The 19,944-nt window shown below is 37.9% G+C and overlaps 1 protein-coding gene across 1 annotated transcript in view; it reads right to left on the reverse strand.

Annotated features, from left to right (window-relative positions):
* RAB21 (RAB21, member RAS oncogene family) overlaps positions 1–19,944 on the reverse strand; it is a 53,285-nt gene continuing 33,341 nt past the window's right edge. The window contains exon 7 of the mRNA XM_053584511.1: positions 1–4,809. Coding sequence (XP_053440486.1) covers positions 4,667–4,809 — 143 coding nt within the window. The 3' untranslated portion in view covers positions 1–4,666. The remainder of the gene's footprint in view (positions 4,810–19,944) is intronic.

Raw genomic sequence — 19,944 nt, forward strand, 5'->3', positions numbered from 1 at the left:
GGAAATAAAAAGAAAAGTCTGTATTTACTGAAGAGCTCCTGCACATGTTGGTATGACAAAAAGCAAGGTGCAGAACATGTATGCAGTAAAAGACAATTTATGCAAACATTTAAAACCCACAAAAGTATGTAATTCCAGATGTAAATACATAGGTATATTAATGGATAGCAAAAAGGTATTTGAGGAATATATTCTAGAGAGCAATAGTTACTACTTGGGAGGGGGCACAAAGGGCACTTTGACAGTATCTGTTACTTTTTATCATTTTTTCTAGAATGTACGGTTATGTATATAATACAAAATAAGACTTTTACATTTCTAGGAGTACTACATATGGTGGTTTCCTTAAAATAGCTTGCTACCAAAGATACTTCAACAAATACCACTGCTATTTTTCAACATTATCATACTTTATATCCTTGCAACCCCTCACCTTTTTCTCACTACTGTACACATGCTAAAATTTAAGAAAATCATATTAGCTTTTTATTATGTATTTGATAATGAAGAGATGGTACCGCTGCCAGGAAGTATCAAAATCAACATTGAGAACTGGCACAGTGGGAATAAAGGCATTTCAGGTAGCAACCCCACTGCCTGACTTAAAGCTTTAATGAGATGCATTCGGAAATCTGTGCAGACTTCCAAAGAGGACAAAATGTTTTAAGAATAAAAGTCTTACTGGATATGCTTTTTAACATTAACATGCCAAGTTTAAAGGAAAAGGCTGCAGTAGAAAGGTTAACATTCAAAAGCACAGTTTTTGAAGAAAGAGATAATATATAAATCCTGGATAGCACGAGTAGTGCTAAAGGTTTATCACATAAAGAGGTATTTATTTAGAAAAGAAGCATTTTCTGCTTGAAATTGGAAACTCTTAAGAGTATTTCTAATTTTGTTTTCATTACATATGATACTACTGAAGTACTTACAATTAGAAAGATTTTGTTCAACACTGTAATTGTTTTCTCAAAGAGGGAAAGGCCCAAGTCAGACAGACGTGAAGCGTGACTTTTGGTCACAATACCAAACAGATTACTCTGTTATCGCCGATTACAAGAGAAAAACAACATACTGAAATCAATCCCTACTATGAAATCAAGTAAATGTAATTCAATGAATTCTGATTTTTAATTACTCTAGTTTATGCATTTGTAATTTAGAAAAAAAAAAGTACTTAAGGATTTACGCAGCTTCTGTATTTTCAGACAGTATTACGAGGCTCGTACTAGTCACTACTATACACCCTGTTCCAGAAAATTTCGACAGCTTAAATGGTCACAAATTACATATTCCCTCTTTGTGGTAAGTATCTACAAAGAAAACTGTGAAATCTACAATGGCAGACAGAAGTCACAAGATAAATTCTCAAAGGTAAAGGCACAGATTGTATTACTTTTAGAGATAATACAGTGGTAATTATAAGGGCAAACTACACTGCCACAAGATATAAGATCAGTGATCTAGATTCCCAGTAGCACTTATAGAAGATCACAAATTATGTATATTAAAAGAAATAAATAGTATTACAATCCACCTTTTTAAAAAAGTTCTAAATATTTGGCACAATGTATAGTTTGCCTTATTTAGAAATTCTTCAATAAAAGTACTGTATTCTTAAGAGTGATCTAAAAACTTACCAGGTTGTAGGGTTTTATATCTACTTGACTTCCATTCTACTCTTCAATTCCTCCTTCTTGATTTCCTCAATTTCATCCTTTATTTAAACATCTAAAAACGAACTATTCTTTTCCTTACTTTAATGCCAAATAAAAGTATTCCACTAATAATATATGGCTACTATTAAAAATATATATATATTTCAATACAGTTAACAACCACAGTTTTAGGGTATTCTCAGGAGATACCCCAAACAAAACAAATTCAAACACTCATATTTCATACAATAACATGATGCTTTTTTTCTTTTCTGAGTATTATTTACCTCAAATCATTGCAATATACATTTAAAAAAACAATCTTCCCCTGTAATCACAAAGCAAAACAAGAATACCCATCATTAATACAGAAACAATGATTGTACACTTTTAACATAATAAAGTATTTGGGTATCTTTAAATGACTATCTTAAACCAATTTTTAACTATGTATGTTATGTAATTATATATGCTAATATTTTACTAGTTAAAAAAAAATATCGGTTCTACCTAGCTACTTTTAATACACAACATGACTTGTTATCTTCTTCCTAATAGCACAATTATCAGAACAGGAACACAAAAAAGTGTATCAGAGAGATGAAGAAAATATCAGAAAAATTTCCTCAGCCTTTGTTTATCATCTTTATCTTTCCTTTGAATACTATGGACTGCATTTGCTTGGTCTTCTTTCATTACCCTTTCACCCTATTCCTACCTAAAGAGCTTTTAGGCTTTAAAAGGATCAATATTATCTATTGTTGCTATTGAATTAAGTTTAAAGTTACAAGTTTAAACAGAAAAAAAAAGAATAAAATGCTCGCATAAACCAAAGGAGTAAAGAAAAAAAATACAGAGAATAGTTACGCTCCACCAATGATTACCTGGCAACTCTGGAGCAGGGTTTCCTATCTGGACTTTATACCATTAAAATAGGGTCAAAATTAAAGTACAACTCTCTAATTATCAGGGTTTATAACTTATGTGGGGGAATAAAGCTTAATTTCCTCTCTACCTAGTTTAAAAACATTATTTCACTTCAATGAGAAGAGATTATTTCCCATCTCCACCTACAGGAAGAATGGCAAAGCTTTACACTGTCTGAACAGAGTGCTAGGAGGGCATAAACAAGTGTTTCTGCTTCCTCCCCTACCCACACACAAACACTAACTTCACAGGAATCAAGAGACTGCACACAGTACATCATCCCAAAAAAGACAATTTTAGCTGCTGTCTCCCTGACTTTTCCCACCTCATGCTCCTCAAACACAGAACAGAGAGGTCAGTGTGATAAGTTTAGCAAGGACAATAATTTAAAAAGGTCAAATGAGGATTCAGAGAATGCTTAATACTACATTAAAATTCTAACATCGAGGTGTCAGTTCATTCAACTTTTGCCCACTTGGGAAGGTTTAAGCTATTAACTCAAAAATATGGTAGTACTTCTTCAGTAACTATAACCTCCTTAGATCCTCTTCATTGCTCATATTAACAGCTTTATTGCATACTATTTGCTTCTTATAAGAAGTAAATCCAGGGACCATTCCATTTTAATCTTAGACATAACATTTACTAGTTTTTCAAGCATAACAGAAATGGAAAAATATATATATTTAAACAAGAACAATATAATGTGAATTTCCACAGTCTGTGTTCCTTCTGTGAGCAGCGCCTGATTCTATTAAAATTAACAAATTTAAGTTCAGTCCTATGCGTAAGAAAAAAAAAAATCTAAGAAGGGAATAATTAATAAAGTATACAAGAATATAATTCCATAATAAATCTTTCCAGTGTTTGCTATAACTGCATTACACATAATGCTTCTCTCCACAGAAACTCAGGAGGATATTTCTTACAAACGTTTCTGTGCTCATCTCGGGCAAGAAACGTACAAATACAACTTGCTGACAAAGGATGTGCAAGTGCTGCCTCAGAGCAGCTATGTTTCACTAACATGCTGTCTGAATCAGTCTTGGTGAGCAGCTACTGTGTCTCTTTCTCTCTCCCCACACTAGTGAACCCATCTCCTCTAAAGCCTAAGAGAAAACTAAAGCTACCGCAGAAGTGAAACAGTATGCTCCACTCAAATTTTTCCAATGTAACCAACCATCCTAAAGGAAAACCAGCAGAAGTCATCTCTTCTATAAAAACAAATACATTAATAAAAGAAAAAACAAAAACCCAAGCCAAAAGGCAAATACCGCTGCTCAACCACCAGACGGACTTACAGAGGCAAAATATGTGACAACAGCAATAATTCAAGTAAAGTATATGCAAAAATTTAAACACGCCACGTTAAGACAAAAGTGAAAGGGAACTATGATTTTTATATCAGAGTCAAAAAGCTTAGGCATTGTCATCAAATGTTAATTCACTTTACAGTCATCGATGAGACTACTGTATATATTTTTGCACTTTGCGCTTGTAAAAGCAGATAAAATATTTAATATGTAATTTACAATCTATTTTACCAGCTCAGCATACAGGATGTATACAGATTATATCAAAGTAGTAAAGGGAGACAGTTAGGGGCCTGTGCAAACCCTGCAAAAATAGTACTTCAGGTATCTGCTAATTAAAAAAAAACAAAAAACAAAATAGTCTGCTGTTTAGGAGTGACACAATTCAAACCACCACAAAATACAAAGGGCTGCAAAAATGTATACCATTCCAACAACATATATAAGTTATTAAATAAAGATCTGATTTAAAAGAATATAAATGAAGCCTTTAAGTAGGTCTTTTCTACATGCATATTATTCCTCATTAAAGAAAAAAAAAATGTAAAAAGGCCATTGGTAATTGCTTTGTTAACATTTGTAGAAAATGCCAATTCTCTGGTCACAAACTCCACTAAGTTTAGCACTTAAGGTCTCTGCAGTGTTTTAAACGTAATTTAAAATACTGTTAATTCTATAACTCCATTGGTAAAATAACGTGACTTGGAATATGGCAGTCTTCATGTTGAGGGCAATGATCCACAGTTCTAATTTCTCAGGCATGAACAGTTATCCGGAAGAACAGCACCCTCCACCTCCGCTCTGCACCTGGGGCTCGTCGTCAATGATCTGTACACCTCGCCTTGCAGTTCCTGGTGGACTAGAGCCATTGCCTTTTGCTCTCTCATCCACTTGTGCTGTTTCTATCATCCCTAAGACAGGGAGAAAGCAAAAATTACTAGGATCACAGGGGTTGAGTTTTCTCTTTCTATAATTGCAGTATAACACTATAATAGCTATTTCTGGCTTTTAGCCAACAAGGTAACCAAATACAACGAATATTCTGTTAGACCACGAAAACAGCTTTACTTGCAAGTTTCTAAAAACTGGGACAACTTGAGCTAGAGCAACACTCCATCTCTAAAAAATAGCCAGGTGTTGTAGTGGTGCCTGTAGTCCCAGCTACTTGGGAGGCTGAGGCGAGAGGATCGTTTATAGCTACTGTGAGTTAAGACTCCATGGCACTCAACTGAGGGTAACCAATTGAGATTCTGCCTCAAAAAAAAAAAAAAAAAACCCTAGGATCAAGTAGCAACCATATTTACCTATTGGTATAATGACCACAATGACATTAATAAAGAAAAAAAACTTTTTTATTTTTGAACAAATGACTGTGTATAATCTTTAAGATGTTCCAAACATATTTATAAATATGTCCAAAAAAATCAAATTGTTCTAAGTATAAATGATATTTAGGGTATAAGACTTATACTGTAACTGGACATGTTAATACTTTTAAACAAATGATATGTGAAAGAATGAAACCTCTTTAGAGAGCTCTGAACAAACCTGGAAGACTCACACTATCTGATTTAAAGATATAGTATAAAGCTATTCTAACAAAGATAGGAAGATAATGATGAAAGGTTCAAAAGACATCAGTGGAACAGATAACAGAGACCACAAATAGATCCTATATAGATGGTATCTTGATTTTTGACATATGTGCCAATGTTACTCAATGAAGAAAGGACATTTTCAAGAAACAGTCCTAGAGGCAATGCCTATAGCTAAGTGGGTAGAGCCCTGCCACATACATCGAGGCTGGCAGTTTCAAACCCAGCTTGGGCCAGTTAAACAACGACAACTACAACAAAAAAATAACCGGTAGTTGTGGCAGGCGACTATAGTCCCAGCTACTTGGGAGGCTGACCAAAGAATTGCTTAAGCCCAAAAGTTTGAGGTTGCTGTGAGCTGTGACCAGTGCACACTACTGAGGGCAACATAATGAGACCCTGTCTCAAAAAAATAAAAAAGAAGAAACAGTCCTAGAACTGAATATCTCCACTTAAAAAACAAGCCAGTAACCCACACCTTAACACTATGAACAAAAATTAATTATAGACTTAAGTATAAACTGTAAAAAAAAATTTCTAGAACAGTGGGAAAGAAATTTGTAGTAAAAACGTTTTGTGACTTTTACTTAAAGATTTCCAGATAAAAAGACATAAATCATAAAAGAAAAACTGATAAATTGGAGCTAAAACTTCTGTTATTTGAGAGTCATAGTTAAAAAAAATAAAAATACAAGACAGACTAGGAGAAAGTTATTTGCAAAATAGATACCTGACAAAATGAAGGACGAAAAGAGGGTGTTCTTACAACAGAACAGGGGTTCTTAAATTTGGGTCCAAAAACTGCTCTTGAACAATAGTTTCCAAACTAAAGTGTGAGGGAAAATCCACCACAATGGAATAAGAAAACATTACAAATTCTTGGGCGGCACCTGTGGCTCATTGAATAGGGCACCGGCCCCATATACCAAGGGTGGTGGGTTCGAACCCAGCCCTGGCCAAACTGCAACAAAAAATAGCTGAGCATTATGGCTTGCACCTGTAGTCCCAGCTACTCGGGAGACTGAGGCAAAAGAATCACCTAAGCCCAAGAGCAGGAGGTTGCTATGAGCTGTGATGCCACAGCACTCTACACAGGGCAACAAAGTGAGACGCTATCTCTAAAAAAAAAAAAAAAAAAAAAATTACAAATCCTCTATCCTTCTCAATCTATCAAAATTTCTATTTTTTAGGAATATTTTAGGATGCATAAATCATTCATTACTAGTATATATTATAGACTTTTTTGGTTTTATTTTCTTTTCATTTAAAATCTTGCTCGTCACTTTTTTTTGAAATCTTATTAATTTACTTTTTATTAAATCATAACTTGTACATTGATGCATTTATGGGGTTCAGTATACAATGTGAAATGCTGAAATTCAACTAAGGAACACATCCATCACAATTATACTCATTTCTTAATAGTTCTGAAATGTACAATTGCATCATGCACATTAGTTGAGGTGTCCCCAAATACCCTCACTCCTCCCATATTCCCCCTCCCCTCCCTTCTCTCTCCTCATCCCTTCTATTTTCTGGACTATAGTTATGTTTTGACATTCTTATGAATGTGTAGGTGGTTACATATTGATTTCTTTTTTTTTTTTTAATGGCCTCTTTTGATTTTATTTTATTTTTTTTTTATTGTTAAATCATAGCTGTGTACATTAGTGCAATCGCCTGTACCCATTCTAAGATGCACCATAGATGTGGCCGGTTACATATTGATTTCATAGTAGTATTGGGTACACTGGATACTTTTTTTTCTATTCTTGAGATACTTTACTAAAAAGAATATTTTCCAGCTCCATCCAGGTAAACATAAAAGATGTGAAGTCTCCATCATTTTTATGGCTGAATAGTATTCCATGGTGTAAATATACCACAATTTGTTAATCTATTCATGGATTGATGGGCACTTCGGCTGTTTACATGTCTTGGCTATTATGAACTGGGCTGCAATAAACACTCTGATGCAAATGTCTTTGTTGTAAAATATTTTTTGATCATTTGGATATATACCTAGTAGAGGACTTGCAGGATCGAATGGTAGGTCTGCTTTTAGTTCCTTGAGTGTTCTCTAAACTTCTTTCCAAAAAGGTCGTATTAGCTTGCATTCCCACCAGCGGTGTAGAAGCGTTCGTTCCCTTCTCTCTGCATCCATGCCAACATCTGTGGTTTGGGGTATTTGTGATGTGGGCTAATCTTACTGGAGTTAGATGATATCTCAAAGTGGTTTTGATTTGCATTTCTCTGATGATGAAGGATAATGAGCATTTTTTCATGTGTTTGTAGGCCATGTACCTGTCTTCCTCACAGAAGTTTCTGTTCAACTCTCTCGCCCACATAAAATGGGTTTTTTATTCTTTTCTTTGATTAGTTTGAGTTCTCTGTAGAGTCTAGTTAACAGACCTTTGTTGGAAGTATAACCTGCAAAAATCTTCTCCGACTCTGAAGGTTGTTGTTTGTTTTACTTACTGTGTTGTTGGCTGTGCAAAAGCTTTTTACTTTGATCAGATCTCGGTGATGTATTTTTGGGGCTGCTTCAAATGCCCCAGCAGGTTCTCCTCATGAAGTATTCTCCCAGGCCAGTTTCTTCAAATGTTTTCCCTGCACTCTCTTCTAGTATTTTTATAGTTTCCTATCTTAAGTTTAAATCTTTTATCCAGTGAGAATCAATTTTTGTTAATGTTCATGTAAAAGGTGGGGATGCAGTTTCAGTCCTCAACAGGTCGCCAGCCAGTTCACCCTGTACCATTTGTTAAATAGGGAGTCTTTCCCCACGAATATTTTTGATAGGCTTGTCGAAGATCAAATGATGTTAAGAAGTTCATCTTTTGGTTCTCTATTCTGTTCCATAAATCTACCGCTCTGTTTTTGTGCCAGTACTATGCTGTTTTGATCACTATAGATTTATAGTGATGTAATGTGATACCTCCTGATTTGTTCTGATTTCTGAGTAATGTATTTGCTATTTGAGGTTTTTTCTGATTTCCTATAAAACGAAGCACTATTTTTTCAAGTTCTTTTAAGTATGACAATAGTGCTTCAAAGGGGATTACATTAAATCTGTAGATTGCTCTGGGAAGTATAGACATTTTAACAATATTGATTATTCCCAGCCATGAGCATGGTATATTTTTCCATTTGTTAACATCTTCAGCCATTTCTTTTCTCAGAGTTTCATAGTTCTCTTCATAGAGATCTTTTACGTCCTTTGTTAGGTAAATTCCCAAATATTTCAGCTTCTTTGGCACTATTATAGAAAGACTAGAGTCCTTGACTATATTTTCAGCTTGACTATAGTTAGCATATATAAAAGCTACCAACTTGTACGTGTTGATTTTGTATCCTGAGATGCTGTTGTATTCCTTGATCACTTCTAAGAGTTTTGTAGCTGAGTCCCTAGGATTCTCCAGGTATAGGGTCATATCATCAGTGAAGAGTGAGAGTTTGACCTCCTCTGATTCTGCTTGGATACACTTGATCACATACGTTTGCCTGATTCCACGACTAAGACTTCTACTACTATGTTGAATAGCAGTGGAGACAGTGGGCATCCTTGCCTCGTTCCTGATCTCAGTGGAAATGGTTTCAATTTTACACCATTCGGTATGATATTGGAATGGGTTTGCTGTAGATGACCTCTCTCAGTTTAAGAAATGTCCCTTCTATGCCTATTTTCTTAAGTGTTCTGATCATGAAATGACGCTGGATATTACCAAAGGCTTTTTTTGTATCAATTGAATCATAGGGTCTTTGTTTTTTTATTTTATTGATGTGATGTATCATATTTCTAGATTTGCGTATGTTGAACCAACCTGTAACCCTCGAATAAAACCAAATTGGTCATGGTGAATAATATTTTTGCTATGTTGCTGAATTCTGTTTGCTAAGATCTTACTGAGTATTTTTGCATCGATATTGATTAATGACGGTCTATAATTTTCTTTCTTTCTTGGATCCTTTTCTGGTTTGGGTATCAGGGTTATATTTGCTTCATAGAATGTGCTGAGAAGTATTCCTTCTTTTTCTATGCTTTGGAAAAGGTTGTATTATATAGGTACTAGTTCCACTTGAAAGGCTTGATAGAATTCAGATGTGAAGCCATCTGGTCCCAGACTTTTGTATTTTGGGAGATATTGTATTGTTGATGCTATTTCAGTGATTGATACAGGTCTATTCAACATTTCTAATTCTTTCTGATTGAGTCTAGGAAGGAGGTGTGCTTCCAGGTATTGGTACATTTCCTTCAGATTTTCATATTTCTGGGAATAGAGATTTTTGTAGTAATTGACGATTTTTTGAATTTCTAAACTGCTGTTATTTCTCCTTTATTGTTTGTGATAGAAAATGTTAGAGATTTTACTTTTCTGTTTCTGGTTAGATTGGCCAGAGATATATCAATTTTGTTAATCTTTTCAAAAAAACAACTTTTTCTTTTGTTGATCTTCTGAATGATTCTTTTGTTTTCAATGTCATTTAATTCTGCCTTAATTTTGGTTATTTCTTTTCTTCTGCTGGGTTTGGGGTTGCAATGTTCTTCCTTTTCCAGTTGCTTAAGATGATCTATTAAGTTGTTGGCTTCCTCTTCGGGTTTTTTTTTTTTTTTTTTTTGGGGGGGGGGGTTCCTTTTTTTTTGAGACACGGCCTCAAGCTATTGCCCTGAGTAGAGTGCTATGGCATCACAGATCACAGTAACCTCCAATTCCTGGGCTCAAGTGATTCTCTTGCCTCCATCTCCCAAGTACCTTGGACTACAGATGCCCGCCACAATGCCCAGCTATTTTTTGGTTGCAGCAATCGTTGTAGTTTGGCGGACCCGGGCTGGATTTGAAACCACCAGCGCAGATGTACGTGGCTGGTGCCTTAGACGCTTGAGCCACAGGTGCCAACCCCCTTTCTGTTTTCTTGATGAAGGTTTCCAATCCTAGAAATATCCCTGTGAGGACTGCCTCTGAATTATCCCACAGGTTTTGATAATTTGTGTCTTCGTTCTCATTTTGGTCTAAAAATTTGGTGATTTCCTTCTTTTTTTTTTTTTATTGTTAAATCACAGCTGTGTACATTAGTGCAATCAAGGGGTACAATGTGTTGGTTTCATATACAATCTGAAATAGTCTCATCAAACTGTTCAACATAGCCTTCGTGGCATTTTCTTAATAATTGTATGTAGACATTTATATTCTGCCTTTAGTAAATTTCACCTGTACCCAATCTAAGATGCACCGTAGGTGTGGCCATACCCATTACCTTCCCTCCGCTCTAACCTACCCCCTCCCCTCCAATTCCTTGGCCCTTTACTCACAGTCTTCTGCTATAGTTGGGTTATAGCCTTCATGTGAAAGCTATAATTTAGCTTCATAGTAGAGCTGAGTACACTGGATACTTTTTCTTCCATTCCTGAGATACTTTGCTAAGAAGAATATGTTCCAGCTCCATCCATGTAAACATGAAAGAGGTAAAGTCTCCATCTTTCTTTAAGGCTGCATAATATTCCATGGTATACATGTACCACAATTTGCTAGTCCATTTGTGGGACGATGGGCACTTGGGCTTCTTCCATGACTTAGCAATTATGAATTGGGCTACAATAAACAGTCTGGTACAGATGTCTTTGTTATATTGTGATTTTGGGTCTTCTGGGTATAAACCTAGTAAAGGAATTACAGGATCGAATGGCAGGTCTATTTTTAGGTCTCTAAGTATTCTCCAAACATCCTTCCAGAAGGAACGTGTGCATTAGTGTGCATTCCCACCAGCAGTGTAGAAGTGTGCCCTTTCCTCTACATCCACGCCAACATCTCTGGTTTTGGGATTTTGTTATGTGGGGTACTCTTACTAGGGTAGGCTGATATCTCAAAGTAGTTTTGACTCGCATTTCTCTGATGATTAAGGATAATGAGCTTTTTTTCATGTGTTTGTAGATGGTGCATCTGTCTTCTTTAGAGAAGTTTCTCTTCAAGTCCCTTGCCCACCCAGAGTTGGGATCACATGTTCTTCTCTTGCTAATACGTTTGAGTTCTCTGTGGATTCTGGTTATTAGACCTTGATCGGAGGCATAACCTGCAAATATATTCTCCCATTCTGAGGGCTGTCTGCTTCCTTTACTATGTTCTTGGCTGTGCAGAAACTTTTTAGTTTGATCAGGTCCCAGTAGTGTATTTTTGGTACTGCTTCAATTGCCTGGAGAGTCCTCCTCATAAAATATTCACACGGGCCGATTCCTTCAAGAGTTTTCCCTGCACTTTCTTCAAGTATTTTTATAGTTTCACGTCTTAAGTTTAAATCTTTATCCAGTGAGAGTCTATCTTAGTTAATGGTGAAAGGTGCAGGTCCAATTTCAATCTTCTGCAGGCTGCCAACCAGTTGACCCAGCACCATTTGTTAAATAGGGAATCTTCTCCCCACTGAATGTTTTCAATTGGCTTGTCAAAGATCAAATAACGGTAAGTAGCTGGATTCATCTCTTGGTTCTCTATTCTGTTCCAGACATCTACTTCTCTGTTTTTGTGCCATGCTGTTTTGATCACTATCCATTTGTAGTACAGTCTCAGGTCTGGTAGCATGATTCCTCCTGCTGTGTTTTTATTGCTGAGTAATGTTTTGGCTATTCAAGGTTTTTTCTGATTCCATATAAAATGAAGTATTATTTTTTCAAGATCCTTAAAATATGACAATGGAGCTTTAATAGGAATTGCATTAAAATTATATATTGCTTTGGGTAGTATAGACATTTTAACAATGTTGATTCTTCCCAGCAATGAGCATGTATGTTTTTCCATTTGCTAACATCTTCGGCTATTTCTCTTCTTAAAGTTTCATAGTTCGCTTTGTAGAGAACTTTCATGTCCTTTGTTAGGTATTCTCCCAAATATTTCATCTTCTTTGGCACTACTGTGAAAGGAATAGAGTCCTTGACTATTTTTCGGCTTGGTTATTACTGGTATATATAAAGGCTACAGATTTATGCGTGTTGATTTTGTAGCCTGAGACATTGCTGTATTCTTTTATCACTTCTTCTAAAAGTTTTGCAGTAGACTCCCTACTGTTTTCCAGATATACGATCATATCATCTGCAAAGAGTGAAAGTTTGATCTCTTCTAACCCTATGTGGATAACTTACATCGCCTTTTATTCCCTAATTGCAACGGCTAAAACTTGTATTACAATGTTAAAAAGCAATGCAGACAATGGGCAACCTTGCCTGGTTCCTGATCTAAGTGGAAATGATTTCAATTTAACTCCATTCCATACAATACTAGCTGTGGGTTTGCAGTAGATGGCCTTTATTAGTTTAAGAAACGTCCCTTCTATACCAATTTTCTTAAGTGTTCTGATCATGAAGGGATGCTGGATGTTATCAAAAGCTTTTTCTGTATCAATTGAAAGAATCATATGGTCCTTAGTTTTTAGTTTATTTATGAGCAGAATTACATTTATAGATTTACGTATATTGAACCAGCCTTGAGAACCTGGGATAAATCCCACTTGGTCGTGGTATGTAATTTTTCTGATGTGTTGTTGGATTCTGTTTGTTAGGATCTTATTGAGTACTTTAGCATAAATATTCATTAGTGATATTGGTCTATAATTTCCTTTTTTTGTTGGGTCCTTTCCTTGTTTGGGGATCAAGGTGATGTTTGCTTCGAAGAATGTGTTCGATAATATTCCTTCTTTTTCTATATTTTGGAAGAGGTTTAGTAATATAGGTACTAATTCTTCTTTAAAGGTTTGGTAGAATTCTGACGCAAAGCCATCTGGTGCTGGGCTTTTCTTTTTAGGGAGATTTTGTATAGTTGATGCTATTTCAGAACTTGCTATAGGCCTGTTCAACATTTCCACTTCATTCTGGCTAAGTCTTGGTAGGTGGCGTACTTCCAGGTATTGGTCGATTTCTTTCAGATTTTTATGTTTCTGAGAGTAGAGTTTCTTGTAGTGTTCATTAAGGATTTTTTTAATTTCTCAAGGGTCTGTTATTTCATCGTTACCATTTCTGATTGATAAAATTAGAGATTTTACTCTTTTTTTCCTGGTAAGGTTGGCCAAAGGTTTATCTATTTTATTGATCTTTTCAAAAACCAACTTTTGGGTTTATTGATCTGTTGTATAATTCTTGTTTTCAATTTCATTTAATTCTGCTCTGATTTTTGGTTATTTTTGTTCTTCTGCTGAGTTTCGGGTTGGAGTGTTCTTCCTCCTCCAGTTGTTTGAGATGTCCCATTAAGTTATTAACTTCCTCTCTTTCCGTTTTCTTGAGGAAGGCCTGCAGTACTACAAATTTCCCTCTTATGACTGCCTTTGCAATATCCCAGAGGTTCTGATAATTCATGTCTTCATTGTTGTTTTGTTCCAAAAATTTGGTGATTTCCTTCTCAATGTCGTCTATAACCCATCTATTCTTTAGCATAAGGTTGTTTAGCTTCCATGTTTTTGTATGGGTATGAAGGTTCCTGTTGTTATTGAGTTCAACTTTTATTCCATGATGGTCTGAGAAGATGCAGGGAATAATTTCTATTTTTTTACATTTACTGAGGTTAGATTTGTGGCCTAGGATGTGGTCGACTTTGGAGTATATTTCATGGGCTGATGAGAAGAATGTGTATTCAGTTTTGTTGGAATGAAATGTTCTGTAGATGTCTGTTAGGTCCAGATATTAAAAGGTTAAGTTTAAATCTAAAATTTCTTTGGTTAGCTTCTTTTTGGAGGATCTATCCAGCACTGCTAAAGGAGTGTTAAAATCTACAACTACTATGGAAGTGGAGGAAATCAAGTTACTGGTGTCTATTAGAGTTTCTCTTATAAATTTAGGTGCGTTGTGGTTGGATGCATAAATATTAATAATTGAAATCTCATCATATTGAGTATTACCTTTAACAAATATGAAGTGTCCATCCTTATCCTTTCTTATTTCAGTTGGTTTAAAGCCTATTGCGTCTGCAAATAGGATTGCAACGCCTGCTTTTTTCTGCTTTCCATTTGCCTGGAGTATAGATGACCATCCCTTCACCTTGAGTCTATATTTGTCTTTTAATGTAAGATGCGATTCTCGTATGCAGCTGATATCTGAGTTAAGTTTTTGTATCCACTCAGCCAACCCGTGCCTCTTTAGAGTTCAATTTAAACCAGTCACATTAATTGAGAGTACTGATAAGCCTTTCAAAGTCTGGTGGGCATTTTTATCCTTTTGCGACAGTGGAAGTTGGAATTTGGTCAAACTTTTCTGGGTGGGTTTACTTTTGTGGTGGAGGATTACGCTGGTATTTATGGAGGATAGGTCTGAGAATATCCTGGAGAGCTGGTTTAGTTATGGCAAATTTCTTCAACATGTGAATGTCATTAAAGTATTTAATTTCTCCGTCATAAATGAAACACAGTTTAGCTTGGTACAGCATCCTGGGATGAAAGTAATTTTGTTTTAGGAGATTAAAAGTCGATGACCATCCTCTTCTAGCTTGAAAGGTTTCAGCAGAGAGATCTGCAGTTATTCTAATATTCTTGACCTTGTACTTGATGGTTTTTTTTGGTCTGTCTGCTTTCAGAATTTTCTCCTTCATATTAACTTTAGTGAAATTGATTTTCTCCTTCATATTAACTTTTGTGAAATTGATTATGATGTGTCTGGGGGGTGCCTTGTTTGGGTTGAGTCGTGCTGGAATTCTGAAACTGTCTGCTTTATCAATTTCAGAATCTCTTGGCATGTCTGGAAAGTTCTCCTTCATAATCTCATGGAGAAGAGACTCTGTGCCTTGTGAAGCCACTTCATCACTTTCAGGGATCCCTATAAGACGAATATTAGTTTTCTTTGAATTATCCCAGAGCTCTCTGAGAGAGTGATCTGTTTTTACCCTCCAGTTCTATTCCTCTTTGAGACTTTGCGAGCATTCAAAAGCTTTGTCTTCAAGTGTCAGAAATCCTTTCTTCTGCTTGCTCCATTCTGTTACTGAGGGATTCTATTGTGTTTCTCAGATCTTTGAGGGCTGCAGCTTCTTGTCTCAATGTGTCAAAATCTTTGGTCATTTGGTCTTTGAATTCGTTGAATTCTTGAGATATCTTGGGTTAGTGCTTGGAATTCTAATTCAATCTTATTTGTGATCCAGATTCTGAATTCAATTTCTGACATCTGAGCTATTTGTTTGTGCATGGGATCTTGTGCTGTCTGTCCATTGATCCTTGGGGGAGTTGATATTCAGATTGCCATTGTTTTTCTGTTGATTTCACCACATGATTGTTTTTCACCGTTGCCTCTAGCCGTCCTCAGAGTTGGGGAGGTGTCTCTCCAAGATTAGACCCCAGCAGGATCACTCTATTGTTAGTGGATCTTTGTAGGGAGTGACCCTGTGTAGTTCCTCTGGGGCTGTCCCAGCCAGGGAGTTTTGGTTGTGGAAGCAGCTCTGGAGTGTGACACACCCGAATCCAGCAACAGGGCGGGAGGTGGTGCGCATGGTTCTGGGAGTGCCTGGCACCCAGTGACTTTAGCACCAAGAGCCCAAGGCTCCAGAAGTCTCTGGCCAGTAGAAGGACTCTGCGCAGAGGCAGGGAGGGCTCCAGATGGCACACAGCTACCAGAGACCCTGACCAGATAAACGGGCCGGTGTGAAGGCAGGGAGGGTACAGGAGGGACGACACAGTGTTGCGTGGCTCCCGCAGTTCCTGGTCAAGGCATGTGGAGGCCCGTGGGGAGCAGGTCATGGGTCGGGGGTTGCGGTGCAGGTCTTATGGAGGTTCGCGCAGCACCAAGCCCAGCAGTTTGAGGTTGCTATGAGCTGTGACACCATGGCACTCTACCCAGGGCAACAGCCCGAGACTCCAGTGTGCCAAAACTGGTCTCACTGTGCCCCTGAGGGTTAAGGCTGTAAGGCAGCTCAGTCCCCGCCTTTAGGGTACTCAGTCACTAAGTTACTAGCTCCCACCCGATCCTTGCTCTGCCACCCTGAAAGCAGAGCTTCCCGGAGCAGTTTTCTCACAATCGCTCCCTGTGGCCCACAGCCGAACACTATTAGCTCTGTCTGGCTCAGTGGCTCAGTCTGGGGCCCTAGACAATGCGCAAAGTTCTCCGCACTCCTGCTCAAGCTCTCCCCAAGGCAGTTCAACTGAGTGTCAAGTCCGAAAACAAACAGTTCACAAGTAAGGCCTTTCCGGTTTACAGTCTCATTGCTGCTTGTACTTACAGCTGCCGGTGGGATTAGGTCGATCGAACAACAACCACTTGCCAGTTTTCCACTGTTTTTGTCCTCCTCTGGGGGTCCAGAAGTCCCTTGCTGACTCCCATGCCCTGTTGCAGGGAAGCTGTTACCCTGCCGCCATCTTGGTGATTTCCTTCTTAAATCTTATCTTTGACCCAGCTATCCTTCAAGTATGATTTAGCTTCCATGACTTTGAGTATAAAGATTCCCGTTGCTGTTGAGTTCAATTTTTATTCCATGGTGGTCTGAGAAGATACAAGGAATAATTTCTACACTTTTAAATTTGCTGAAGTTAGACTTGTGTCCTAGGATATGATCTATTGTGGATGATGACCAGTTGGCTGATGAGAAGAATGTATATTCAGTTTTATCAGGGTGAAATGTTCTGCAGAGATCTGTAAAGTCCATTTGTTCTAGGGTCAGGTTTAAGTCTAATATTTGTTTAGTTTCTTTCTGGAGGATCTATCCAAAACTGTCAAAGGGGTGTTAAAATCTCCAACTATTATAGTGCAGGAAGATATCAAGTTGTTCATATCCTTTAGGGTCTGTTTATGAATTGAGGAGCATTCTGGTAGGATGCATAAATGTTAATTATCAAAATCTCTTCATGTTTGGCGTTTTCCTTGAGGAATATGTAGTGACCTTATCTTTCTTTACCCTTGTTTGTTTAAAGCCAATTGTATCTGCTACTAAAATTGCAACCCCTGCTTTTTTCTGGTTTCCATTTGCATGTATTATACAAGTCCATCCCTTCACCGTGAGTGTATTTTTTTTTTAATTTTTTATTGTTAGGGATTCATTGAGGGTACAATAAGCCAGGTTACACTGATTGCAATTGTTAGGTAAAATCCCTCTTGCAATCATGTCTTGCCCCCATAAAGTATGACACACACCAAGGCACCCTGAGTGTATTTTTATCCTTTAAGGTAAGATGAGATTCTTGTATACAGCAGATATCCGGTCTGAGTTTATGTATCCAGTCAGCCAGACTGTGCCTCTACAGAGGACAATTTAAACCATTCACATTAATTAAGAGAAATGATAAGTCTGGTTGTGTTTTGGGTGTCGTAATTTTTGGATGCCCAGTGGACATTTTTAATCCTTTCACCACTGTGGAAGTTGGGTTTTGTTCAAAAATTTTTGGGGTGACTCTACTTTGGAGGTAGAGCATTGCGACTGTCATTGTAGAGATTGGGTCTGAGAATATCCTGGAGAGCTGGTTTACTTATGGCAAATTTCTTCAGCATGTCTATGTCACTGAAGTATTTGATTTCTCCATCACAAATGAAACTCAATTTAGCTGGATACAGAATCCTGGGCTGGAAGTTGTGTTGTTTTAGGAGATTGAAGATTGATGACCATTTTCTAGCATGAAACGTTTTGGCTGAGAGATCGGCAGTTATTCTGATACTTCTCCCTTTGTAGGTGATGCTTTTCTTACGTCTGGCTGCTAGGAATTTTCTCCTTTGTCTTAACTTTGGCAAAGTTAATCACAATGCATCGAGGAGATACTTTTATCTGGATTGAGTCTTGCTAGGGTTCTGAAACGGTCTGCTATCTGAAGTTCTGTATCTCCTGTAGTTCTGTATCTCAATGCTTGGGAAATTCTTCAAAATCTCTTGGGAGTAGAGCATCTGTACCTTTAGGACCATCCTCTTCTTCAGAAATTCCTACAGACACGTTTGATGTTTTGGAGTGATCCCACAACTCTCTCAGGAAATGATCAATTTTTGCTCTCCATTTGTCTGCCTCTTTGAGCATTTGGGAAAGTTCAAAAGCTTTGTTTTCAGTTTCAGAGATCCTTCCTTCTGCGTGGTCAACTCTATTACTGAGGGATTCTACTGTATTTTGGAGCTCCTCAACTAACTTTTGCTTTTCCTTGAGCTCTGCTATCTCTTTTCTCATTATGTCCATATGTTTGGTGACTTGGGCTTTGAATTCATTGATTTCTTTCGACAATTTTAGAAACACTTTTTGGAGTTCAATTTCTATCTTTTTCTTTTTTTTTTTCAGTTTTTGGCCAGGGCCAGGTTTGAACCAGCCACCTCCAGTATATGGGGGGCCTATTCCTTTGAGCCCTATTCTTTTGAGCCACAGGCACCACCAAAATTTCTTATCTTTTCTTCCATTCTATTTCTCTTTTTGCAATCCATATTCTGAGTTCGATTTCTGACGTTGCTGCCATTTGTCTATGCATCGCATGTTCAATTGTATTTTCTTTATCATTTCTTGGGGGGGAATTGATCTACTGTGGTTATTTGTGTTTGCCAGAGTTCTTCTCTTGGGTCTGCACCATGTTTATTTTCCACTGTTTGGTTATTAGAACTGGTAGGGTGAGATTGGGGTTCCCAGGTAGTAGAGATAGCCCCTTACCAAAGCACTAGGCTTTGTAATTGTGGCTTATCTCCTACATCCTTACAAAGGCCCCTTTCAGAGTTTTGGCCAGAGACTAAGAAACTACTTGGTGAGGCAGCACAAGCAAGCTCAGTTTTGTTATCAGCCAACCTCTACCTTAGCCTAAGAAACCACAGTATTAGGTTTAAATCTCGACTGTGAAGAGATACAAACAGCTGTGGCACCCAGCCCCCACCCTTCAGTTCTTTTCCACTACAGAACTTCAAAGGTCAACCTCAAAATGTCCCCAAGTGGACAGCCCCAAACACGGGTTCCAATTAAATTCTCTCAGGCAGTGTAAACCCCGCTCAACAGAGAAGGATTCAAGGGTCTCCAACAGCACAATTGGAGCCAGGGATCCACACTCCTTCCCACCAGACTCAGTCCACACTGTTGTCCACTTCTCTGCTCACAGGCCCAGTTGGAGCCGAAGGCCATGCCCCCACCCACTGGTCTCAGTCCACACCCAGCTAGCCTCTGCTTGCCAGACCAGTTGGAGTCAGGGGACCACGCCCCCACTTGCCAGTCTCAGTCCACTGCCTGGTAAGCCTCTGTTCACAGGCTCTGTTACAGTCAAGGCACTGCACTCTGCCCACAGGTCTCAGTCCTCAGCCGGTAAGCCGCTGCTCACCAGCCCTGCTGGAGACAGCAGACCACGCCCTAGCCCTCAGGTCTTGATTCACAGCCAGTAAGCCACTGCTTCCGGGTTCTACTGGAATCAGGGGGCCACGCCCTTGCTCTCAGGTCTCAGTCTATACCTAGCAAGCCTCTGCTTGCAGGCCCAGTAGTGTCTGCTGGGTCTGCTGAACACAGTCCACAAGGAGCAACCACTCTCCCACTGTGGATACTGCCAGAGCCAGGGGTTCTGCAC

The sequence above is a fragment of the Nycticebus coucang genome, chromosome 3, assembly GCF_027406575.1.
Source record: "Nycticebus coucang isolate mNycCou1 chromosome 3, mNycCou1.pri, whole genome shotgun sequence".
In the NCBI taxonomy this organism is placed as follows: Eukaryota; Metazoa; Chordata; class Mammalia; order Primates; family Lorisidae; genus Nycticebus; species Nycticebus coucang.